This window comes from Salmo trutta, chromosome 18 (assembly GCF_901001165.1).
Source record: "Salmo trutta chromosome 18, fSalTru1.1, whole genome shotgun sequence".
Taxonomy (NCBI): domain Eukaryota; kingdom Metazoa; phylum Chordata; class Actinopteri; order Salmoniformes; family Salmonidae; genus Salmo; species Salmo trutta.
Window position 1 is genome coordinate 29496745 of NC_042974.1, and position 26387 is coordinate 29523131.

The 26387-nt window shown below is 42.9% G+C and overlaps 1 protein-coding gene across 2 annotated transcripts in view; it reads right to left on the reverse strand.

The window, feature by feature from the left end:
• Positions 1-653: 653 nt before the first annotated feature.
• LOC115153157 (heat shock 70 kDa protein 12A) overlaps positions 654-26387 on the reverse strand; it is a 42491-nt gene continuing 16757 nt past the window's right edge. Inside the window, exons 2-12 of one of the 2 annotated variants that reach the window (XM_029698278.1) lie at positions 26241-26317; positions 25884-26014; positions 21972-22158; positions 18839-18943; positions 18540-18656; positions 14741-14912; positions 9064-9150; positions 8332-8436; positions 7627-7885; positions 5915-6018; positions 654-4626 (exon numbers count right to left, since the gene is read on the reverse strand). In XM_029698278.1, coding sequence (XP_029554138.1) covers positions 3995-4626; positions 5915-6018; positions 7627-7885; positions 8332-8436; positions 9064-9150; positions 14741-14912; positions 18540-18656; positions 18839-18943; positions 21972-22158; positions 25884-26014; positions 26241-26317 — 1976 coding nt within the window. In that variant the 3' untranslated portion in view covers positions 654-3994. The remainder of the gene's footprint in view (positions 4627-5914; positions 6019-7626; positions 7886-8331; positions 8437-9063; positions 9151-14740; positions 14913-18539; positions 18657-18838; positions 18944-21971; positions 22159-25883; positions 26015-26240; positions 26318-26387) is intronic. The other variant, XM_029698279.1, reaches the window with a different exon arrangement.

Sequence of the window (26387 nt, forward strand, 5' to 3'; positions counted from 1 at the left end):
TTAACCCTAGCCCTAACATTTACCCTTATCCTAACCCTGAACTTAACCTTTACCCTAACCCTTATTCTAAACATAACCCTAACCATAACCTTTTCATGCAGTTGCTTATCAACAGATAGTTTGTTGATACTATGACCATCTGTAGAGCATCTACAGATGGAGTAACTATTGTATCCATTTTGGTCACACCAAATAAAGTGTGACCAAAATATCCACTGGAGAGCAGTGTTGCTTTTCTGATATTCTTATTCTCGGCTCCTACTCAGCCCGAGGGCACAGACCCAAATTGGTCACACCCATATACAAATCTGTGTCTGCTTTGGATATACCTCATCAAATTGTGCTAACACTGAATAGAACACAGAAAAATATGAATTAGCTTGAATTGGGTTTCCAAACTTTGGATTTATTGCAGAATAGCTGTTGTTTTCAATATTAGTGATAAAACAGCTGTGAGTGTTTATAGCCACTGCACTGGCACCTTTCCGTCTTGGCCTAAATAAACATGCAAAGCATAAATCATTTCATTAAGAAGTGTGATATAGTCCGTTTCCTTCTTCCCCTGTTACTTTTATTGATGTGGGAATTCTTTTTGATGATGCATGTGTAGCATGTCATGACACCAGCAACGAACAACGACAGGTAGTCAGATATTCTTTGAAATACACATTTTATTGGATGACAGTTTGGCTGTGAATACTTGGCATTGAAATACAACTCATTTTAGTGAAAATGGTAAGAGCAGGAAACTTGTAACTCAACAGTAGAAAAATCACATGTGCGTAAACCCAAGGCTAAACTGAAAAACGTATGATTTGTGAAACATTTAAGAGTGGCAATTTTGGTTGAATAGTGAAGTAATTTGTTCTACGGCAAGCATAGAATCAAGTAGCAGTGAACATTCATGTCCTGTAATATTGTAAGTTCTAGATAAAGAGTTAAGCACTTTCTGTCGTAGTATGCAGAAGCTAGCTAAACTGATGCTCCTTAACCGTCTCCACCCACCCATTCAATTACAGGTTAATAAATGACACTTCAAAGAATTTGACATATTTACCCTCTTTAGGGTGCCAATTGTCATATTCTGCTGCGTTATAAACTCAATACGATGCGAACTTCAGCGAAACATGTCTTCATACAATTCGGACGTAGCTTTGAATATAAAGCCGCTACATACAGTATATTGTGCATTACATAATACTGGAGGCGGAACGAAATACATGGTATTTATCAAAGTAGCAATACATTAAAGAAACAAATGCTGTCTTTTTCTTTCCTTCAACTCAATAGTCATCCATTGACCTCCATGAGGAAAGGGTTGATAGATGAACCTGTTATTAGTTGTTTGGATGGAGACTGAGCAGATCTGCTGTGATAAGTGTGTGAGATGATTGATTAGGACATGCCATGTACATGTAAAAACATTTCCTTTGCAGTTAATTATTCATTTGTCATTGCATCTAGAGTTGAAAAGGCCACACTTTTCTCCACACATGGTGGTGTAACATTATCACCTCACCTAACCCTCAAACCTAAAAAAGTGTGGTTAGAAATTATGTTTTCTCATCATTCGTAAAGAGTTAATCATGCAAAACGTGCATTGCAGGAAAGTGCCAAAGGCAGCATCAGGGATCAAAGCTTGTGCACTTTTTCACATCAACAAGTCAAGGGAGACCAACTTAAATTCAGAGTTTTTCTGTGAGAATCTACCTTACATTAGTTTTAAATCCTCAGTGTAGGGTTCTCAGAGAGGGACACTGCTGGAAGACCATAAACATTATTTTAAGGTTATCATGCATCGTCTGCGCTATACCTTGTTACCAACCACTCAAATTGAGTGCATCTGCAAACAACAGCTATTGTAGGAAACAAAATCAATTAAAATCCAAACCCAGTTACTAGTGAGTAATACACTACCTCTGTCTTGAATCAAGACTAGGGACATGAATTGTGTCTATATGCTGAATAGTTTTGACATCTCATCTTATATTAGGCATTCATTTGGGTAAATTAGTGTATGTTGGGCCATAAACTTGTTTTCTTCTCCAGTGTAAAGCTATTTATTGTATCTATATGTTTAAATATGAAGTTGTTTTTATTGCAATTGTAAGGTTTTATTGCTCTTGTATTACATTTGTTGGAGAAGAAAGACAAATATTTGGAACTGTAATTTTATAGTATTTGTAGGGTGGTTGAAGTATAGTTTCAGTTGGCCTTGTGTCTGTCAGTATGGTTTGCCAATTACTGTAGTTAGAAAGACCCCAAAAAATATTTGCTATTGATATTTTGAATACAGGCTTTTTCAAAAGCCAATTGGGACTAATGCCAATTGTAATTTTATTGTAAACATTTTAACTAAATACAAATTGACAGTTACAAAGCAAACAAATATTTGCCCAACCCAAAGAAACTCCATGTTCCATAACAATAACCACTCATGTTCTAAGGACAAAGGTATTCAATTTCTCTTTCGTTGCTCACTTTCACTCATTGTCGATGAATGCGGCATTCAAATTCTGCCGAGACTCACATGCTATGGATGGTGAGAATAATGGAAAAAGGTTTCTGTTCTAAAGCTGCTAAAATAATAACGCTAAAAATCTGTACAATATTTAAATACTGTATTTACAGAAATAAACATATTTTCAATTTCATCTTTCCTTTTCAACGGCCTACACAATCTCCTGAATTTCAGATATTCAAAAAAGAAAATTCAGTGTCTTTGTGTCCTCCGTCGTCTCATAAGCATAACAAATGAAGGCAACCACAAAGCACATTGCAATGGCTATATTCAAATCAGTTTGCCGGTTCAGCTAGCAGCATTGTCAACTCTGCCATTTTTCACATTCTCGGATTTATATTTTGTTGTGGATCAGCGCAAAATGTTAAACAGTGAGGTGGATTTTTACGTTGTTTGTAAGAAATGATAGAACGTCTTGACAATCAAGCCTGACGTCTAAACAGTTAGTTGTTAGTCTCTCTATATTTCTAACACATAGATTTACATAGATTGCAGTGCTGAATAAGCCACATTTAGAAGCCAACCTTTGCCTTAAACAGATATTGTTGACAGGATAGGAGACCGTCTGCTTACATTTGACCAAAAATGAACTGAGTTTCCATGACTTCAAATGTATTTTAAAAGCTAATGCACCAAGTTTGTTTCATAAGGTAATATAACTCCTTTCTATGGCATCTCATGCCTAACCACAGGAGACGGTAGAGACAAATACAGATTTGAAAGCTATCCTGTGAAGTTTAACTGATCAAGTGGAGTGTTTTTGTTGGAGAACCACTGCCTTCCCTCATCTCAGGTGCTCTCCAACCCTGACTCAATAAAACTCTGGTCTGATGAGTAGGATAAGCATCTGAATGATAGTTTCTAACTGTTGTTCAAGGAAACCCCAGGAGTTCGGTTTTAAATGCCTAATGGTCATAGCAGTTATGAGAATTTGGTCCCATGAGCGAGGGTTGGAGAGGACAGGTTTGTGGAGCATAGTGTTGTAGCTGTAAGAGCTGCAAGATAGGAGTACTACAGTATCCACCTACCATGACCTAACACAGCTACAGCACACAGCTACAGCACACAACCACAGATAACACACAATGGACCTGAAACAAGGCTGTACTTATCAATAGCAATATATGCCTATAGTACAAAGCTGTGTTGCATCTCTGTACATACTCCAACCTAAACATCTCTAGAGCAGAGCACATCAATATAGCCTGCACTTAAGACTAGATACACACACACACACACACACACACACACACACACACAGATGGTACACAGGGATAAAACCTGAGTGCTAGTTTGTTTCTGACCAAAGAGTCAGCTAAAGCAGAAACAAACTAGCACTCATGCTAATCTGAACAGGCCCAAAGATCAATATACTGCTACATTCTAGCCAATGTCCCCTGGCTCATTGTGTGTGTGCTGCTGGAGGTTACACTTCCTATGACCCTTTGACCTTATTTCTCCATTTCACCCTATTTACTGACTGAGGAAGTCGATGCTAGCCTTGACGGTACGCGAAGTAGCTACGTCCACCGCCATGGCCCGGATCTCCGTGTCCCCAAACTGCATGAGCGTCTGGATCTCACGGCGCACGACGGTGCTCTCCGTACCGGTCACATCCAGCCGCAGCGTGCCGCACTTCCTCACACCCGGCTCGCTGATGAAGCCCACGCGTTCCTTCTCCGAGCAGTAGATGTGGATGACGATGACCTGCTGGCTGGGCTTGGCGGGCGTGTAGCTGCGTTTCACCGTCTCGCCCAGGGCCACGGACTGATCGCAAGTGATGAAGGTGTCGAAGACATCGGTGCACCAGCGCGTGCCGTCCTTCACCAGCATCTTGTCGGGCGGGTGCTTGCCCTCCACATAGCGGTTAAGGACGCCCACGCCGTAGGTGAGGGGCGAGCGGCGCACCTTGATGACGCTGGGGTCCAGGCCGAAGAGAACGGCCCCCTTGAGGATGGTGAGGCCCACGTCGTGGGGGATGATGATGCGGCTGCGTCCTTGCAGCATGTTCTGCACCGCCTGCTGCAGCAGGGGCGACTCAGCGAAACCGCCCACTAGGAACAGGAACTTGATGTCAGACACCTCCGGCTTCTCAAAGAGATCGGCTGAGAGGGAAAGAGTTGTTATTCAACTAGAGTTCTACTCTATAGTATGTGAAGCATTAATACAATTTCAGTTTTCTGCAGGCAATAGCATATGGCTATGTGTTATGCCAGAGGACAACATTTCCTGAAATATTTATCTCAAACTACCCTCCATGTTTGAGCCCCAAAGTTATCAGACAGTTCATCAGACTCCAAACAGACCATGCTAAAGTAATGTGACCCACTTCTTACTCTCTGTCAAAAAACACTGCATGCATAATTGAAGTAGGTTGGTTTATTTTGGGTGGGAGTACTGGGAAGACTGCTCACTGTACAGTGAGAGGAAGCCTTGGGATGCAGTGTGCACTCCCCAGATATCTCTTCTGGGATCTCAACTCCTTAGAGAATGGGATGGGAATGCTTTCAATTCAGCCTGGGTGGAGTGCCAACCTGGACTCAGTGGTAGACAGGGACACTCCAATTAGTATGATATGTTATGTTTCATATGGTATGTATTAATTTGTGAATGTCCATCATCCATTTTGTATAATATGTTACGAATTACAATTCGTATATGTTATGAATTACAAATTATATGCTATATTATGAATTGGAATTTGTACAATATATTATGAATTGCAATTTGTATGATATGTTACAAATATATTACATGTTATGTTATATATGTTACATATATTAGATGTTACAAACTCAAATTAGTTGTGGCTAACGTTAGCTAGTCTAGGGGTTAAGGTTAGGAGTTTGGTTAAAGGGTTAAGGTTAGGGGAAGGGTTAGCTAACATGCTAAGTAGTTGCAAAGTTGCTAATTAGCTAAAGTTGTCCGTGATGAGATTCAAAAACGTAACCTTTGGGTTGCTAGATGTTCGCATTATACGTCAACCCATCTACCCCGACCAACCACCCTACTTCCATTTTTTCCTTAAGTAACATTATTTTATATGTAACCATACCAAATGTAACATATCATACTAATTTACTATGTTACGTCTAGTCTGAGACCAGGCTGGGCGTGCTCACATATAGTATGGCGATGCATACAATCCAATCTTGTTTGATGCTTTATTCATCTTGGTCAGTTGAGATATGTCACTTTGTCAAGACAGCAGCAGGGCCAACAGCTGAACATTATATAGAATGCAGTATTGCTACACCTAAGGTTTGGCTTCCTAATATAGAATGACAACAGGCAATATCTTTCAGATACTACCAGTATACTGTATATGTGTGTCCGTACTAAGAAGTCCCTTCAAGAAAATAGTTTTTTTTATTAGTAATAGTGGCTACTTACTGAGGTGCTGAATGATGTGGTCTATGGTGGGCTTGAAGAGGGCGTTCATGGCATCAGGGTTCATTCTCAGCATGCCCTGGGAGGACCACTTCACAAAGTCCACACTGCAGAGAGAAGAGAGGACAGATAAGCATGCCATTATTGACGCTACTCTGATTACCAGTCGATTGGTAGGCTACCGTATAAGCACTGATACACTCCGAACCAGACTTCCTCCTTCGTCAGTAGATGGCCTATGACTTTAGGACATTTAAAAAAAAAGATTTACAGTCTGAATGAAATCCCTGTATCTTTCACAAATGTTTACCCATTGTGCTTCTTGGTAAATGATCTGTATGGCAATTTAACACTGAGCTCTCTGTGGAATACATGTACTGTATGTCTGTAGGAGAACAATAGATAAGTAGTGTCTGCCTCCATGCAATAGCTCTCATGGGACCACTGTTTTTCTACATGTACTGTATACTCATCCCCCTCAGTGTTTGTATTGTAACAGATCTTATAGGAGTGTATAGAATCCATCTGGTATCTTTCGAGAATTCTCCTAGATGTGAGTGTGTGCTTGCCAGTGACCTCTCTCTTTCACAGAAAGGCTTTTGCGGCACAGCGAGATACCCTAAATGATTTACAGTTATGACTATGAGTCAGAGGACCCGCAGGACCCTGACGGTCAGGTTTCTGGCGTCTGAATGTCTTTAAGGGTCCCATGAGTTTAATACAGGATGAAAATCTATAGTAATGTAAGACAGTACTTTTAACAGCCAGACTACAGGATAGAATCAAAGTGAGACAAGGTCTTTATATACGCAAGGTTTATTTCAAGTTCTTCAGTCATCTTTAGTGAATTCAAGTGCACATACTGATCCAAACATTTATTAGTGTAACACTACTACTGCACATACTACTGTTTATAAGCAGGAAGAAAGCATTTTAGACTTATCTAAGGTAATTTGAACTGAATGAACCAGAGTGGGAATACTTAGTCAGCTAATGACACTAGTCTACTATATTGTACAATAGACGCGTCTCTTAATGAGCTGACTGTAAGGTGGTGGAGGGGGAAAGGTGGTGAATTCTGAATTCGCTGGTTGGCTTACTGGGCAGTTTCAGACTGTATAATGGATAATCATTGCCAGTGCCTGGACAACTGATAGATTGATAGAAGTAATCCTCCTTGAATAGATTTTGTATTGCACTATTTTCTATGCATTTTACTGTATCGTATTGCATTGTGTGTTTTGGTATTATGTCCTATGTTTTTAAGCACATGCACCCAAATGAATTTCCACTGGTGGGATAATAAAATGCATCTAATCTAATTTATCACACAGTATCACAAACAAATGGATAGTAATGGTCATATGTAGCAAGTTGGTCATTTAATGTTTGGGTAATGGAATTGAGATCTGTTGCAGAGGAGACGTGTGTGTGTGTGTGTGTGTGTGTGTGTGTATTCCCCTGGATACATACACCAAGTAAAGGTATATTACATCCGACAGCTAGCACATGCTTATTCAGACACATGCTTATTCAGTCACATGCTTATTCAGACACATGCTTATTCAGACACATGCTTGGGTAATCACTCAATAGGGAGTTGAGGTGAGCTCTAGACTTTCAGTGTATTCTGTATCCTATACTGATCCTCTAACCCTCCTCTGCAATCATACACGCACTCACATATGCACACACACACACACACACACACTCACTTGCTCTTGCGCAGGGCGTGCTCCACACTGTGACCTCTGAACTTCTTGTAGTAGTCGATGAAGGAGAAGGGCAGGTTGATATTCAGGGGGTTGGTCCTGTCCGGGGCCGCTGCCCGTTTCCGGGACTCAAACGCGATCATCAGATCCACCCAGGCAGCCGGCCGCTTGATCTTAAACTGGTCGATGAAGTCGGGCCCGAAGATCTTACACAGGAGCTTCTCAAACTCATAGTCAATACCAATGGAGCCATAAGGACCGCCTGAGGAAGTGAAAATGAGTGTCGGTCAATAAGAGCTCAAATGACACCGAGTCCACAGAACAGAGGGGATGCATGGACCCTGATTAAGCCTTTGAAAGTGTTTTTTTGAGACTAGGAGTCCATGTGTAGCTCATGGGGATGTGTGAAATTTACTCCTCAGCCTGAAGTTTCCCCACTTGCGCCAGCGAGCAGCTAGCTTTCCGTGTGGCGCACACTGGTAAGACACTCCAGGAGGGTGGTCACATGTGCCAGGAATGGGATGAATTAGGAGGAAGTGGTACTTGCTAAGCAAGCAGTGTGGCATCCTTTACACATGCAGCCACCCCAGAATGTGTTAGAACAGCCAGAAGAATGTGATTATTTTGAATCGAGGATACTGCTTAGATCCATCTCTGTGTAACATGTATTCAGTGAAAGCTGCTATCTGAGCATTGAGCACTCTTTACCTGAGGCCTTATAGAGCTCCTTGAGATGTCCCTCAGGGAGCCGTATCTGATGGACCGTGAGGTCAACCGTTCCGCCACCACAGTCAACCACTACATAGCGGTCACCTGGGGACACGGAGAGAGAGAGAAATGTCATTGGAGGCAAAGGAGCAGAAGACTATAGTGGTAGCCAATAGCGCCTCTGAAGCATGACTTCTGACAATTTCCTCTAAAAGCGGCTTCTGTTTTTGGGACACACTCAGCGGATGTTCAACATGAGTAGTCATGATGCCGTCGCGCCCTAAAACCCCAAGTGTGTATTAGAGAACAAGATACAGTGTATCGGATAGAGGAGAAGCCAATTGCTATACTGGATTTCAGTCTTTTTATACAGTAGATAACTTACTATCACCATGCCCACACTGTCACAGTGGTCAGTAATCACCATGTGATCATGTAATCAACCATACGATCACTGACATATCAACATGCTGCCAAACCTACAGGAAGCATTTGATTAGTGGAGAAATGTAATCGATTAGACTGTAAAAGCATGAGGTTATGAGCAAAAACTAGAAAGATAGTAAGTAGGGTAGATCCTCCCACTCAATAAACATAAGGTTGTTGTTTTTCAGGGCACCGAATAACAAACACGATGCATGATCAGTAGCATAAGAAACAGCAGGAGCAATTACTGTTTAGAGGGAGGAGGGAGAGAGAAACATAAGCGTAAAAGAGAGAAAGAGACTCTACCTTCTTCCAGCTCCGACCAAAGCTCCCCTATGACATTTTCCACCAAAAAGGTGCGGCTCTGCCGTTTGCTCCGGACATGCTCCTTGGCTGGTTATTGACAGAGAGAGAATGACCGAGCGTGAGAAGGGTGGAAGCGCTTTGGTGAAGCTGTGTGGGTCATACAATGTAAGTCAAGCGACAGGATGATAGGGCTATATGATGTCTAGGATGGATGTGTGAAAACAGCAGAACTGTCCATATAGCCTAACTGCAGGTACCCATCCCAGAAACTGTGTTGACTTGCAGGAATTAGCAAATCCATTGTGAGACTATTTAGAGTTTAATTTTCCGTTTTTTATATTCAAACTGTATTTTATTAGCATATACAGTTGAAGTCGGAAGTTTACACACACCTTAGCCAAATACATTTAAACTCAGTTTCACAATTCCTGACATTTAATCCTAGTAAAAATTCCCTGTCTTAGCTCAGTTAGGATCACCACTTTATTTTAAGAATGTGAAATGTCAGAATAACAGTAGAGAATAATTTATTTCAGCTTTGATTTCTTTCATCACATTCCCAGTGGGCCAGAAGTTTACATACACTCAATTAGTATTTGGTAGCATTGCCTTTAAATTGTTTAACTTGGGTCAAACGTTTCGGGTAGCCTTCCACAAGCGTCCCACAATAAGTTTATTGAATTTTGGCCCATTCCTCCTGACAGAGCTGGTGTTTCTGAGTCATGTTTGTAGGCCTACTTGCTCGCACATGCTTTTTCAGTTCTGCCCACACATTTTCTACAGGATTGAGGTCAGGGCTTTGAGATGGCCACTCCAATACCTTGACTTTGTTGTCCTTAAGCCATTTTGCCACAACTTTGGAAGTATGCTTGGGGTTATTGTCCATTTGGAAGACCCATTTGCGACCAAGCTTTAACTTCCTGACTGATGTCTTGAGATGTTGCTTCAATATATCCACATAATTTTCCAACCTCATGATGCCATCTATTTTGTGAAGTGCTTGGGGTCATTGTCCAGCTGCAAACCGCAGTCTGGCTTTTTTATGGCGGTTTTGGAGCAGTGGCTTCTTCCTTGCTGAGCGGCCTTTCAGGTTATGTCAATATAGGACTCGTTTTACTGTGGATATAGATACTTTTGTTCCCGTTTCCTCCAGCATCTTCACAAGGTCCTTTTCTGTTGTTCTGGGATTGATTTGCACTTTTCGCACCAAAGTACGTTAATCTATAGGAGACAGAACACGTCTCCTTCCTGAGCGGTATGACGGCTGCGTGGTCCCATGGTGTTTATACTTGTGTACTACTGTTTGTACAGATGAATGTGGTACCTTCAGGCGTTTGGAAATTGCTCCCAAGGATGAACCAGACTTGTGGAGGTCTGCAATTTTTTTCTGAGGTCTTGGCTGATTTCTTTTGAGTTTCCGATGATGTCAAGCAAAGAGGCACTGAGTTTGAAGGTAGGCCTTGAAATACATCCACAGGTACACCTCCAATTAACTCAAATGATGTCAATTAGCCTATCAGAAGCTTCTGAAGCCATGATGGAATTTTCCAAGTTGGTTAAAGGCACAGTAAACTTAGTGTATGAAAACTTCTGACCCACTGGAATTGTGATACAGTGACTTTTAATTGAAATTATCTGTCTGTAAACAATTGTTAGGAAAATTACTTGTGTCATGCACAAAGTAGATGTCCTAACTGACTTGCCAAAACTATAGTTTGTTAACAAGAAACGTGTGGAGTGGTTGAAAAATAAGTTTTAATGACTCCAACCTAAGTGTATGTGAACTTCCGACTTCAACTGTATGCTGATGAAATGTTCTTCCTATGGGGAAAAAAATGTATTAGCTGCAAAGGGACGAGAGAACGCTGGCCAAGGAAAGGACATTCTACTCTAAATGTTCAGAACTGGAGAATGCACTTATGATCAGCACTTACAGGCTAATGGTGACATTAATTACATATGGACCTTGTAATCACTGGTTGAAAACAGGACAGCAGTGGCAGTAGCATGAACACATCGACCAAGATGTCAGAAGGACATGTTCTCCAATAGAGCGGAAACAATAGGAAGGGAAATGAGGACTTTCCTACTCCCATTAGTCCTCAGGAGGGTGTGAGAGTGGGGTCTATCTATGTCACCATTAACTCTTCCGTCATCGTGTCAAAACACAATGAAGAAATCACTTTCCGGGAATGCTGTGAGAACATTATGAGTTAGCTATGGTGAAAGCTGCTCGAATAGAGGAGCGGCCATTATGGGAAAGTTAATGTAAGGAGGAAACAGCAGCAGCTGGACAGAGAGTACACTTTCCCTTCCCGTAGGCTTCCTTCCAACATAAAAACACCTCAGTAGGAAAAGAGTTATAACATCCTGTTGGAAACACCATCATTAGGGAGGGGACATTGACTTGTGCCCCTTTCTTTTGGTCCAACCTCTCTCTGATCTCTGCATTGCTACTGAAGGTAATGCACAAACAAACTGACCATCTATCAAAGGGTTAATTTCAAACCAACTACATTTCCCATAATTATTATGGAAAGACAGATAGATGATAGAGTAGAAGATAATTCCGTTGGATGGTGCTACATTGTCGTCGCCGGTTCTAAAATCCAGTATATAGACTTGGGATACTATGAGCACCTTTTTGGAAAACAAACTCAGTATTTTACAAGAATGTAAAGATATACGAGAAATACAGTACCAGCCAAATGTTTGGACACACCTACTCATTCAAGGGTTTTTCTTTATTTTTACTATTTTCTACATTGTAGAATAATAGTGAAGACATCAAAACTATGAAATAACACATATGGAATCATGTAGTAACCAAAAATGTGTTAAACAAATCAAAATATATTTTAGATTTGAGATTCTTCAAAGTAGCCCCCCTTTGTCTTGATTACAGCTTTGCACACTCTTGGCATTCTCTCAACCAGCTTCACCTGAAATGCTTTCCAACATTCTTGAAGGAGTTCCCACATATGCTGAGCACTTGTTGGCTGCTTTTCCTTCACTCTGCCGTCCAACTCATCCCAAACCATCTCAATTGGGTTGAGGTCGGGTGATTGTGGAGGCCAGGTCATCTGATGTAGCACTCCATCACTCTCCTTCTTGGTCAAATAGCCCTTACACAGCCTGGAGGTGTGTTTTGGGACATTATCCTGTTGAAAAACATATGATAGTCCCACTAAGCCCAAAGCAGATGGGATGGCGTATTGCTGCAGAATGCTGTGGTAAGCATGCTGGTTAAGGGTGCTTTGAATTCTAAGTAAATCACAGACAGTGTCACCAGCAAAGCACCACACCTCCTCCTCCATGCTTCACAGTGGGAATCACACATGCGGAGATCATCCGTTCACCTACTCTGCATCTCACAGTTGGAACCAAAAATGTCAAATTTGGACTCATCGGACCAAAGGACAGATTTCCACAGGTCTAATGTCACTTGCTCGTGTGTCTTGGCCCAAGTAAGTCTCTTCTTCTTATTGGTGTCCTTTAGTAGTGTGGTCTTTGCAGCAATTCGACCATGAAGGCCTGATTTACACAGAACAGTTGATGTTGAGATGTGTCTGTTACTTGAACTCTGTGAAGCATTAATTTGGGCTGCAATCTGAGGTGCAGTTAACTCTAATAAACTTATCCTCTGCAGCAGAGGTAACTCTGGGTCTTCCTTTCCTGTGGCGGTCCTCATGAGAGCCAGTTTCATCATAGTGCTTGATGGTTTTTGTGACTGCACTTGAAGAAACTTTCAAAGTTCTTGAACTTTCCGGATTGACTGACCTTTGTCTTAAAGTAATGATGGACTGTCGTTTCTCTTTGCTTATTTGAGCTGTTCTTGCCATAATATGGACTTTGTCTTTTACCAAAGAGCTATTTTCTGTATAACACCTCTACCTTGTCACAACACAACTGATTGGCTCAAACACATTAAGAAGGAAAGAAATTCCACAAATTAATTTTTAACAAGGCACACCTGTTAATTGAAATGCATTCCAGGTGACTACCTCATGATGCTGGTTGAGAGAATTCCTAGAGTGTGCAAAGCTGTCATCAAGGCAAACGGTGGCTACTTTGAAGAATCTAAAATCTAAAATATATTTTGATTTGTTTAACACTTTTTTGGTTACTACATGATTCTATATGTGTTATTTCATAGTTTTGATGTCTTCACTATTATTCTACAATGTAGAAAATAGTATAAATAAAGAAAAACCCTTGAATGAGTAGGTGAATCCAAACTTTTGACTGGTACTGTATAAACTCTGCAAGTCTTACAGTATGTGCTCATAATCATAGCTTTAGCCCCGGACCTAAGCCGACCAGACACAGCTTAAAGCAGATCATTAGAGAGTCTTTAAAAGAAAAACATCTGTTCCAAAGAGCCACCAATAGACTTCCGCTCTATAATAGCATGATGTTAGCATTGTAAACCATGATGGAGGCAATGAACATTAAATCAAATCAATGATCTTCATCCAAGAACCTTAAGGTAACAAGTGTCTAGTTACAGAGCAAATATTGTTTTCATATTGTTGCAGCGAGTAATAAGCATCAACAATACTAACGTGTACAGTACATCATCTCTCATCTCAGTTCTTATTAAAGACAGTATACCATATCTACTGTAGTCCTAAAGGGTTTCCTCTACTGTATGTGTGGGTGAATCAGATTGAATTCCAACTAAAGCTACAGTACTGCTATATAACCATAACAGCCTTCAGCTTCTGTACAGAAGTTCAACCTCCTTTATACGTATAAGGTAAGCTGTTGAACTAAAATAAATGCATTCAAGCAAGTGATTGCTAGTGTGAGTGTGGTTTAGTCCTATCCCTAGTCAACAGCATAGCGAGATAGGACTGAAGGGCACTAAGCTTCTAAATCTCTTGTTTAGATGATCTATGGAGAACCACAACTTTTTCCCGAAACAAAAGATCGATGAGTGAGAGAGAGGAAAGGCTTGAGGGAGTTTATGGTCATTTGCTATTGCTGATTCACGTGGGTGTCAAATATGAGATTGGATTTCATTGGATAATACGGACCAGTTCTAAGGTGGCATTATTTAGTATTTGAATGACCTTTTGTACATTCAGATATCAGTACATTTTCCGTGCTACATCCTGAATACAAATAGTTGTTGGCTCATTTTCCCATAGTATTCAAGGGCTCGTGCACATTTTAGGAAAAAGAAACAAAAGCAAATAGACATGGAGAATGTGATGATTTGTATTTATCCATGCATTTTTTGTATCTGAATATGAAAATAAAAGTTATGTTAGGGTTGAGGATATTGTCCCATACACATTATCCGTTGAGAGGAAATGTATGTTTAAGATTCATTGAAGGCACTGTTTTTTTTACTATTAGCAGCATTTTACATAAACGTACAATATCACTGCAGTAACCTGTGACCTGACTTGAGTGGGACGACGGTTTTCCCCGGCCACCACTACCTCTCCATCGTGAATACAGTTATCCAGAATGAAGTCTACAGACAAAAACACAGATTTGACTCTTTTTGGAATGATAAACATGCTTGTCGACCAATAACCAATCTATAGTCCAAGATTAGTTTCAGAGGCACATACTATATGAAATTGTTACATGGGGGATGCAAAATGTTACCACGGTACATTATTGTGATGCTCATATTCTAATTGGCCTGTGGGGTGAGAATTACCCTGGGTCATCCCTGCCCCCACATTCTCAGTGGGGCTGAAACCGTTCTGGTTGGTCTTGGTGCCAATGTCAATCATCTGGTGGAGGCGGAGCTTGCGGCAGTAGATGGAGGCTGCCTCGGGCTCAAGGGCAATGATCAGCTGCTCTGGGTTGTCACGGGGAACCAGACCAGCCTAGAGGACGGCAGAGCACAAACAGGAAATACTGGACAACAGCTTTTTCCTTAACAGGTCTCAGAAAGATGACCTCAATAAAACCAGCAATGTGAATAACTGTCCTAGTAAGTTACTATAAACATCCCCTCATTGGTAAATATTCAGTGTATGTTAAGGATTCAAGATACCTCAAAATAGAAAGTAAGACAATATGGCAGTCAGCACCAAACTTTTTACAGAATTATTTTAGGAACATCAAAGTTACAATGTCTACATACCCCTAAAACAGTAATACAACACTATACCATATACAGCTGAAATGGAACAATTTAACCCAACCATCATTCATCTAAAACATAATCCTGTTCCATGTGAGGAGGGAGGGGTGGCTTTTGGAAAAGTATTGGGTTCATGGGCAGGCCACAGATATGAATAGGAAAATACTTGAGGGATAAATCATGCAATCCTAGCATAAAAGGAATTCCCAAAAGGTATTACATTTCTCGAAACATCCACACGCAACCTCTGCTTTTGCAGCATTCGAACAACGGCTTAAGTTGAAGGCCAATCAATCAACATGCTGTTCTGGCTGGTTTCTGTCCACAATATACACAGAAAAAGACAGGCAAAGTATAAAAGCTTTACATTGCATCACATCCCTGTGCGTTGTGAGATTCTGCATGTTGCGATGAAGGGGTCGAGGAGGGTGAGGAGGAAAGGAGGAGAGGGAGACGTGGGTAAGGTAGGGGTGTTTCGTTTCCCCCGGTACCAGTAATAAATGATCCAGCCAGAGGATGCTGAGTCACTGCAGATACGCAGCCACTCCCCTCCCCCAAACCAAACATCCTCCCCTCTTACTGTGCCTCAACCTCCACTGCAGATATCAGGTGATCAAGCTGTCTAAAGAGCTTCTCTCCTCTTCGTCTCTCCTCCTCTCATAACTCTCCTATCCTGTCTCCTTCTATTGCTCTCTCCCCGCTCTCCTCCTCCTCTCTCTCCAGCCCATCCCCTTTGTTCACTGCAGAGGGGAGGGTGGTGTCTCTATCCGGCGGCTGCAGCCGCAGACAGACTGCCACACCCATGTGACACTCTCTCACACATACTAATGTACTGTACCTCCACCTCTCCCTCCTCACACACCCACTCCTCCACCTCACCCACCCACTCCTCCACCCCTGCCTCATCACACACCCACTCCTCCACCTCACACACCCACTCCTCCACCCCTGCCTCCTCACACACCCACTCCTCCACCCCTCCCTCCTCACACACCCACTCCTCCACCCCTCCCTCCTCACACACCCACTCCTCCACCCCTGCCTCCTCACACACCCACTCCTCCACCCCTGCCTCCTCACACACCCACTCCTCCACCTCTTCCTCCTCTTCCTCCTCACACACCCACTCCTCCACCCCTCCCTCCTCACACACCCACTCCTCCACCCCTGCCTCCTCACACACCCACTCCTCCACCCCTGCCTCCTCACACACCCACTCCTCCACCCCTGCCTCCTCACACACCCACTCCTCCACCCCTGCCTCCTCACACACCCACTCCTCCACCCCTCCCTCCTCACACACCCACTCCTCCACCCCTCCCTCCTCACACACCCACTCCTCCACCCCTCCCTCCTCACACACCCACTCCTCCACCTCTTCACACACCCACTCCTCCACCTCTTCCTCCTCTTCCTCCTCACACACCCACTCCTCCACCCCTCCCTCCTCACACACCACTCCTCCACCCCTGCCTCCTCACACACCCACTCCTCCACCCCTGCCTCCTCACACACCCACTCCTCCACCCCTGCCTCCTCACACACCCACTCCTCCACCCCTGCCTCCTCACACACCCACTCCTCCACCCCTGCCTCCTCACACACCCACTCCTCCACCCCTGCCTCCTCACACACCCACTCCTCCACCCCTGCCTCCTCACACACCCACTCCTCCACCCCTCCTCCTCACACACCCACTCCTCCACCCTCCCTCCTCACACACCCACTCCTCCACCCCTCCCTCCTCACACACCCACTCCTCCACCCCTCCCTCCTCACACACCCACTCCTCCACCCCTGCCTCCTCACACACCCACTCCTCCACCCCTCCCTCCTCACACACCCACTCCTCCACCCCTCCCTCCTCACACACCCACTCCTCCACCCCTCCCTCCTCACACACCCACTCCTCCACCCCTCCCTCCTCACACACCCACTCCTCCACCCCTGCCTCCTCACACACACACCCACTCCTCCACCCCTCCCTCCTCACACACCCACTCCTCCACCCCTCCCTCCTCACACACCCACTCCTCCACCCCTCCCTCCTCACACACCCACTCCTCCACCCCTGCCTCCTCACACACACACTCCTCCACCCCTCCCTCCTCACACACCCACTCCTCCACCCCTCCCTCCTCACACACCCACTCCTCCACCCCTCCCTCCTCACACACCCACTCCTCCACCCCTCCCTCCTCACACACCCACTCCTCCACCCCTCCCTCCTCACACACCCACTCCTCCACCCCTCACACACCCACCCCTCCACCCCTCCCTCCTCACACACCCACCCCTCCCTCCTCACACACCCACCCCTCCCTCCTCACACACCCACTCTTTCACCTCTCCCTCCTCACACACACACCCACCCACTCCTCCACCCCTCCCTCCCCACACACCCCTCCCTCCCCACACACCCCCTCCTCTAGCCCTCTCCCCTGAAATTCCTCTACACAGAGTACCACACCGTACTACCATGTGCCCATCGCACAGCTCTCTGCAGCTCCCTCCCACCACTGTTCTCCTCTGGGGGAAAACAAACAACCCTGCCTGTCTTACTATGCTGTAAGTTGGCATGTGTGTATTGTAGAATATCATACATTGGAGTTACAGTACACTGTCTTGTAGGGATCTGTCGAACCAAGGTGTTTGTCTTATTTATTTTCCTCTCCCTCACAGAATTATCACAATATTATCACACAGAATTATCACAATATCCCCTTTATTCTCTTCCTCTGTTCTCATCCTCAGTATGCACCCCCTCCCTGCTATCCCTTGTCTCACTGTCCTATCCTCAAATTCTCTCTCTTGGGACGACTCGTAGTGATGAAATGATCCCTCTCCCTGGTGGCTCCCTCCAGCTGCCCTCCCTCTCCTCTCTGTCCTCTCCTCTACTGCAGTCGTGGTGGATCAGTCTTTCTCGCTCTACCCTCACACAGGAGAGAGACCAAGAGAAAGAGGGGGAGGAGAGTAGTTGTCACTGTCTGGCACTGCAGCTCCAGAGCAGCAACCAATCTCTCTCCTATAGGTAATAAATCACAGCAGCAGCCAGGGTGGTAAAGTTAATCATGCACCGTCATCACTTTCTCTCCCAAGTACCTGCAGTGCCTCTGCCAAACGAGAGCTAACGGCGAGACTGTACCGATGCATCATTTACTCTGAGGGAGATAGATGGTTTGAGCGGCAAAAGTTTGTCATTTGAGCTGTTGAAAGCAGACTACAGCAGACAGTCATTTGAAACGAGGAATATTTGACATTCAACCTTACAATGTGCGTGTATATGCATGCATGAGCGCATGTGCCTCCCTGTGTGACTGCATGCGTGTGCACATGGATGTGTGTTCATTGACAGGGGCCAACCCACCTTGTAGGCTGCCTCCCTCATGAACTGCTTGGCTGGCATTTTCCAGATGGCTGGCACCGTGATGACCCATCTGATGTCTGCGTTGTCAAACTCTGCACCCGCCTGGTCACTCAACTCCTGCACGGGATCACATCAAGCATGGCATCTATGTTCCCTGACCCACCATAACATCAGCACTATCGCTGAGCATTAAATGCTACTTTTAATTCATAATACATGTATTCAATATATGAAACGAATGTATTTTTTGTTGTTGTTGCATGTAATATATCATGCAGTGGAACCTGGTAATACTTTACCTTTAGTGCTTGCTCCTTGAAGAACGCCAGAGCATATGCAAAAATATCAATAGCTTTTACTCTCTTCCCATTGGCTGCATGGAGTTCTGTGTCGATGGAAAGATTCTGATTGGGGGAAAGAAGGGACGACAGAGAAAACTAAAGTTCCACCTTATCGTAATTTTTGCATTTAAACACCCTACAGACATCTACTGATACATACTAAGACAGACCCAGTCAACATACTCAGCCTCATCCAAATCGTGTCCACTTTACCTCTAAGGTGAAATATGTGCAATAACAGTAGCCTGAGCCAACCGTTACTGGCGGTGTTACCTCTTACTTGGCACAGAACACAGAACTTCAAGAGCTTGCTGCAATGTCAGCTCAGGGCAGCCAAGCTGCTAGCCCAATAATGGACTAGAGGAGCCTAACCTTACTCCTGACAGTCCAAGGACCTTACATGTTCTGTTAGAGGTGAATTCGCTCTGGAAGCCAAAACAGCCAAATACGCCTTCTAAACGTGAATTGATTCTCAATTACGGTACGGTTCTGGAAACATAAATCCCTTTGCTTTCATATCACATAAAAATAATTTCACAAATGCAAAACATACACTTACTGTACACCAGTGGCGGTCAGTGCCGTTTATGAGGGAGGACAGTTTTTTTTCATGAGCATGGCCTTTCCATTACAGCATGTTGGATGACTCTCATTCATATTCCATTTACCCAGCTCAATGTAACATCGATAGGTTTAGGCTACTACATGATTCTCAAATTGTCCCTATACCCATCATGAGGTGGCTACAACCAAGCCTATGAATGAAAGTTTACAACAGGTGCACACAAGTTGAGAGAAATATTTGAGATGACAGACAGTGACACATGGACAGACAGTGACACATTCACCACCTTGCACACTCTTGCCTACATCATCTTATCTAGGGTGTAAATGAATACACCCCTGATCCCGCATAAACACAGTTCACTTTCATAGCAGCCACGTCGTATTCCTTCTATCCTCTACGCACTCTCCTCCTCTCACCTTTTTTCTTCATTGTGGACTTCAATGAACAACACATCGGCTGTATGTGACCAGGCAAAAAAACCTTTCCAAGCCAAACCATGTCATAACCACTACACACAGCCTACATCGTTGTTCCCATATTAGCTAAAGTAATGTCCTAGTCAACATAACGTTAGCTAATAGTACTAATGCATTAGTAATCCCGCTACAATCATGCAGTAACGTTACAGTATATAGTCAGTAAGCAGTTACACCGGCAGTCCCCAGTGGCAATAAATTTATAAAACCAAAAGCTTAACTTGAGTTCCAGTGTTGTGTTGGAAAGTCATAGCCAGCTAGCTAACATAGCATCCCTCTGTTCGAGCCGGGTGTTTGAGTAACTAAACTAGCCAGCTGCATTTGCTAGCTAAGTACTGTTGACTAACCCCTGACGCTGTACGTTAAATTGTGACGTGCCATGACGTAACGTACAGCACGCATAATGCAACTCATTCTGTGTCGTACAGCCTCTCTCCACCAGGTGTAGCGCTTCTCTCGCAGATTAAAAACAAGAAATGGACAGGGTAAGGGGGGATACCTAGTCAATTGTACAACAGAATGCATACATTTTTTGCATCATTACTGCAAGCCAACATGACTCTCAAAAGCCGCGACAGCCGCTGTTTACTTCTGAAGATCACTTTAGCACCGCCCTAAAAACCCATTTCAAATTTGACACAAACCTTCAAATAGGTATGTAATGAAACATTATATAAACTCTTTATAGTGTTTATTTACATTTTAGAGGTGATAAGTTGGACAGATCGGTGAAAAAAAGCTGTTTCCCAACACAGCTTATCTCCCCCTTTCCCTATCACGCAGTAGGTTTCGCTTCCCCACCCGTCATTTTTAAAAAAGACCAGATGGAGCTTATTGCCTTCTTCAGTCATGCAAAGGTGGGCATCATGAAGGTCTCGTCATTGATTTTGCTGGAAAGGGGAGAAATTGTGCTTTACAATTGTATTCATATTACAGTTGACGTGGAAGTATAACGTTTTTTGTGCGCAAAAATAATTGTACGTTACTGCGTGATGTACAAAAGTGCGTAAGCTAACTATAAGTGAAACTGAAAAAAATGATAATCTCTCTCTCCTTCATTTTTGAAGAAATGAATTTGTTGAAAACTGTTCAACTATTGTCTCTCTCTCTCTTTGAGTCAACTACTCACCACATTTTATGCACTGCAGTACTAGCTAGCTTATGCTTTCAGTACTAGATGCATTCTCTGATCCTTTGGTTGTGTGGACATGTCAGTTCATGCTGCAAGAGCTCTGATAGGTTGGAGGACGTCCTCTGGAAGTTGTCATAATTACTGTGTAAGTCTATGGAAGGGGTTGAGAACCAAGAGCCTCCTAGGTTTTGTATTGAAGTCAATGTACCAAGAGGAGGACGGAAGCTAGCTGTCCTTCGGCTACACCATAGTGATACCCTACAGAGTGCTGTTGAGGCTACTGTAGACCTTCATTGAACAACAGTGTGTTTTAATCAATTATTTGGTGACGTGAATATATTTAGTATAGTTTTATCTAAAACTTTTTCCAATGTTTTATCATTTTTATTTTTATGAAATGTACTGAGGGATGGTCCTCCACTTCCTCCTCTGAGGAACTGCTGTACTCTGTTTTTACCGGCTTTAACAGTTGCAACTGACAGTATTTTTCAGTCTTACGTTCACACACAGGTGTTACGAGATGCAGAAAGCTAATTAGCACAGGTAGTCGACTATCTTCCATCTGTTTTCCATAAACACTAACATGGAGATACGGCCGTGTGGGAACACTAACGCTAACCCTGTGTTTCAATTTAACGTTTTATGTATTTTTTATTATTTCTCGCTGATATGAAAGATAAGGTCCTTATGGTTCCAAAACTGTACTGCAAGCGGCACGTGTTAATGTACAGACCGAGCATCAGGGCTCTTAACAACACTCCCCCATATAGAAGACGCCTTCGTCCAATGACTCTTATGTGTAATGTAATGGAACTGAGAGTCTTGATCAAGGGCTACCAAGCTGCCAGCCCTACACAAGGGCAGACACAGAGTAATAAGGGAAGTGTGTGTTTGCGCGAGTGTGTGTGTCTTTACCGCAGTTGTATGGAGTTTCATTTTGAACTTCTCCAGGTAGAGCCAGTGCTTGGACTCGGTAGGGTCCAGGTCGTGGTAGAAGTCACGTGCTGCATAGCCAAAACTATGGAACTTCCTGTCCGGGGTCAGGAGGATGGTGGTAGGCGTCTTCTGATTGGACACTCCGGGGTCGCCGCCCTCCCAGCGTCTGGGAATGAACACAAAACATTTAAACCAATGAGAAACTTGGTTAAGTCAATGTAGTTCAGTTGAAGTTTTACTCTAATTTCAATGTTTACAACGCACGTTCAAATGAGATGACAACAGTACTGGTTGTTTACTTTTTTCCAAATCCAATGTATTTTCCACGTTTATTCCACGTTACAATACGTTGACAGATTACGTTGAAACAACATTGATTCAACCAGTGTGTGCCCAGTGGAATCTCTTTCATCTGTTGAAACAACTGGTTGAAAACTACGTAGGCCTACTTGCAAATGATACTGGTAAATTATTAAGGGCCCAGACAGTTCCCTGCAGTGCATTTTCTCCATTTGTGTCAATATGGCTCAATAAGGTGGAATGCATAAGAACATTCATATATCCTGTCAATATTCCAACCTGAACTAAAATGTCTGCAGACTAAAGACACGTCCAAGGTCAATCACACAAATTCAAGTAGTGTGTCCTTACCAGTCCCTCGTTGTCAGTCTAATGGCTTTCTGAACCTGGCCTACACGCTAATTGAGCTATACTAGTTCTGGGCAAATCAAGACTAACTATAATTAGTTTGCTTCCCTTGGAGATGTTTGCTAAATGCCCTGATGAGATTATGGGTCTGTCTCACTGGGGGAGAAGCCTACTGTGACGGACTCAATTGGAAAATTTGGGGGGAAACCACTGGATGCTCACTGCAAATCTAAATTATGATGGAGATTATCTTGGGCTCTTTTGCGCACAATCCAAGTTTATCATTGATAGTTCAGATGTTCTTCATCATCATCCTCATCATTATGATCATTGCCATCGTCATGACCATATTCATCATCATGCTAGATGGTATGTTCACAGCCATATGGGAATCGTGATCCTCTTTGAAAAGACAGAGAATTCTGCTCCACTCCAAATCACATCAGTGTTTCATGATCATGCTCTATGAAGCCCTAATCTATGCTTGGTTACTAATTTAAAATGGTATTTGATACAATCCAATAATCCAGACCTGAAGCCTTTTTATTCAATACTCATTCTGTCACATGATTCAACATTGCAACAACAACAGCCTCAATGTGACTGCATCTGCGTATTAGTCATTGTAACAGAAATTAAAACATGGTTGTGATTTAAACTATCACTGAATGCAAATAATTTCACAGTATAGTTAAACTGATCTACATGTAGGAACATGACAGGTGAAGAATAGCCTTCTGTATAACATAACCTTAGATAGTCTGGACTGGAATATGCCTTACTGCATTAACAGCTCACTGAATAATGCATTAAGGAGTGAGAGTCTTTAAATTATGCATTTATTTTCACTGTGCGTACAGTATGTAAGACTGGGATTTAGAGCAGTGGGAGGCCAGACCTCTGATAATCACAACCTAAAAGCCTTAGCGCACGTACAGTACATATTACTAAATAAAGGATGGCTTACTGCAAAACTTAGCAGGAGCAGAAATTCTATCTAAAAAAATTAACACACCAAAAAAGATTGTCAGTTGAAAGAGTAATAAGAGTGTTGGGAAGTTCTTGAGGAACTTCAGGAGCTGGCAGCCATTTTGGAATAGCTGTTTTTGTCTCAGGTTGGTTTTCTATTGGTTTGAGTGTTTAGCTGTGCAATTGGATCAGTGGTGTAAAGTACTTAAGTCGTTTTTCGGGGTATCTTTACATTTTCTATTTTTCACAACTTTTACTTTTACTTCACGACATCCCTAAAGAAAATAATGTACTTTTTACTGCATACATTTTCCCTGACACCCAAAAGTACTCGTTATATTTTGAATGCCAATTCACACACGTATCAAGAGAACACCCCTGGTCATCCTACTGCCTCTGATCTGGCGGACTCACTAATCAAACATGCTTCATTTGTAAATTACTTCTGAGTGTTGGAGTGTGCCACTGGCTATCCGTAAATTAAAATAACAAGAAATTGGTGCCGTCTGGTTTGCTTAATATAAGGAATTAGAAATTATATATATTTTTTAAATGTTTTAATTTAAGTATATTTTAGCAATTAAATTTACTTTGATACTTAAGTATATTCAAAACCAAATACTTTAGACTTTTATTCAAGTAGTATTTTACTGGGTGACTTTCACTTGAGCCCATTTTCTATTAAGGTATCTTTACTTTTACTCAAGTATGACAATTGGGTACTTTTCCACCACTGAATTGGATTCCTGTTCCATTGTGAGGGCCAGCGACAGTGAGGACAGGGGATGAATACTAATGTCTATGTCATAGAGACGCAAATAGCTGATGCTCACTATCAATACACCAATGCATTCCTCCTCTATTCAAAGAGGAGTTCTACCCTGAAATCTCCATGTGAAAATGTAAATGTTACAGCACCCCAAAATAGTTCATTTGAGGTATGGGCAAACTTTACAGATCCAGTCTCAGGGCTTATCCAGTGAAGCCATTGTTTATGTAAGGATTTGGAGAAGATGGTTCAATCCATCCTAAATAATCTAAGAGCTCTGGGTGTTTTCATTGCAAGGTCTAGTAGTACTAGTAAAAATATATTGCTCAATAGTTATCTGGAGTTAATGACAGAAGAGGAATAGATGCTTCTCTCAGTCTGGGTCTCTGTGTGTCTTTGCGTTTCATCACCCTAGGGATGTTACATTAACGATACTCCATTTTATCTACAACAAAGACAAAGAGTTGGACGTTTATTCAGCACAGAATTTCTACATCTCTGTGTAGGGGCTTGTGATACTGTTCTTCCTAGTAGTCTAACCAACAAAAGTTTTTAAACTGCAACAGAATAGATTTTTCGGTGCTAGAAAGTGTTACCTGTTGTCTGTTAATATTTTGGAAGTGGGAAAGTGCTGATTTTGATCGAGAGTCATGCATAAAACTGTAACAAGTTGTATATAGAGTTCCCAGACATGCTTTCTCTATGGAAAACTCATTAGAACTATTGGTGATTGCCAGTTAAGTCAACAAGTTTAACTATGAATTAAAAAATGATTAAAATCAACAAAAACCTGCAACCACAATGGCCTTTTACAGATAAGATTGGCCAACCCTGCTCTAAGATATGCCATGAACTCAAAGTTCAAATAGAGCCCCTTAAAACTAGCGCATGAAACCATATAAACACCTGTCGGTTTGGTGAGGGACTGTAATGCACTGTATGGAGGTTGGCCCTGGTGCCTGGCACACACAGGGGAGAGAGTTGACCTGTGTGTTTTATGGGTCAGAGGATCTCAGGACTGTAGTCCAGCTGGTTCCTCAGCTCAGTGAACCAGCTCCTCCTCCCAGCGCTAACATGACCATTACACTGACTGGGACCATGATGACCGCCAATGAGGCATATAAGTGGTGAGAGAGGGAGCAAACACTGTTTCATTTGACTTCTAAAGACAGTCATTGGGAATCCAGTTAGAGGCCTCTGTGCCCTATACATCTCCATTTGATGACAATGAATTTGAGGAGCAATACTTTGATGAATACGTTTAACCTGGCTATCAGCAACCCTTCTGGTATGATTACGCCTAGACAAGTGCTAAGACCAGAAAGTAGAACTATGCATTCTTATCATTATTAGCTATCTCTCCTGCATCACCTGCCAGATAATATTTAATAAGACTGCTACGGAAAAGAACAGCCTGACCTGAGTGCACCTCCCTATGACTCCTTCAATCTCTCTCTCTTTCCTCCTGCTACCAGGGACTGCATTGCAGCGTTGGCTTGGCTCACCTCATGGTGTGAATGCATTCTGGCTCCTTAGTGAAGGCGTAAGCATAGCCGCTGGAAGTGGTGCCAAAGTCGATAGCAACCACCACGATGAACGAAGGTCCCGTGTGGGCATTCGAGTCCGTGTCATTTTGCTGAGGTGGAGAGGACAGAAAATCAGAGTCAACAAATGGAGAACGTTTAAGGAGAGGTGTGATTTATTCTGGATGGAAAAGCAGATGAGTTAAAAAGACTGTGTGGTGAATCTCTCAAACCAAACTCGCCTACCAATCTCTCATACCAAAGTAATGGAGTTGTTTGACTTCATTCGGCTCTTATGGATCTATCTCCACGCAGAATATTCCATGGAATGTTTCTTACCTGAATGTGGGAGGGTGACAGTGGGGTGATGCCAGGGTCACCCATGCTCTTTGCTGGAGAGGGAGTTGCCATTGCATCTGAAGAGACAGAGAGAAGTAGATACAACGAGTGGTAAAAACAAACAACAGATACAGTGCCTTGCAAAAG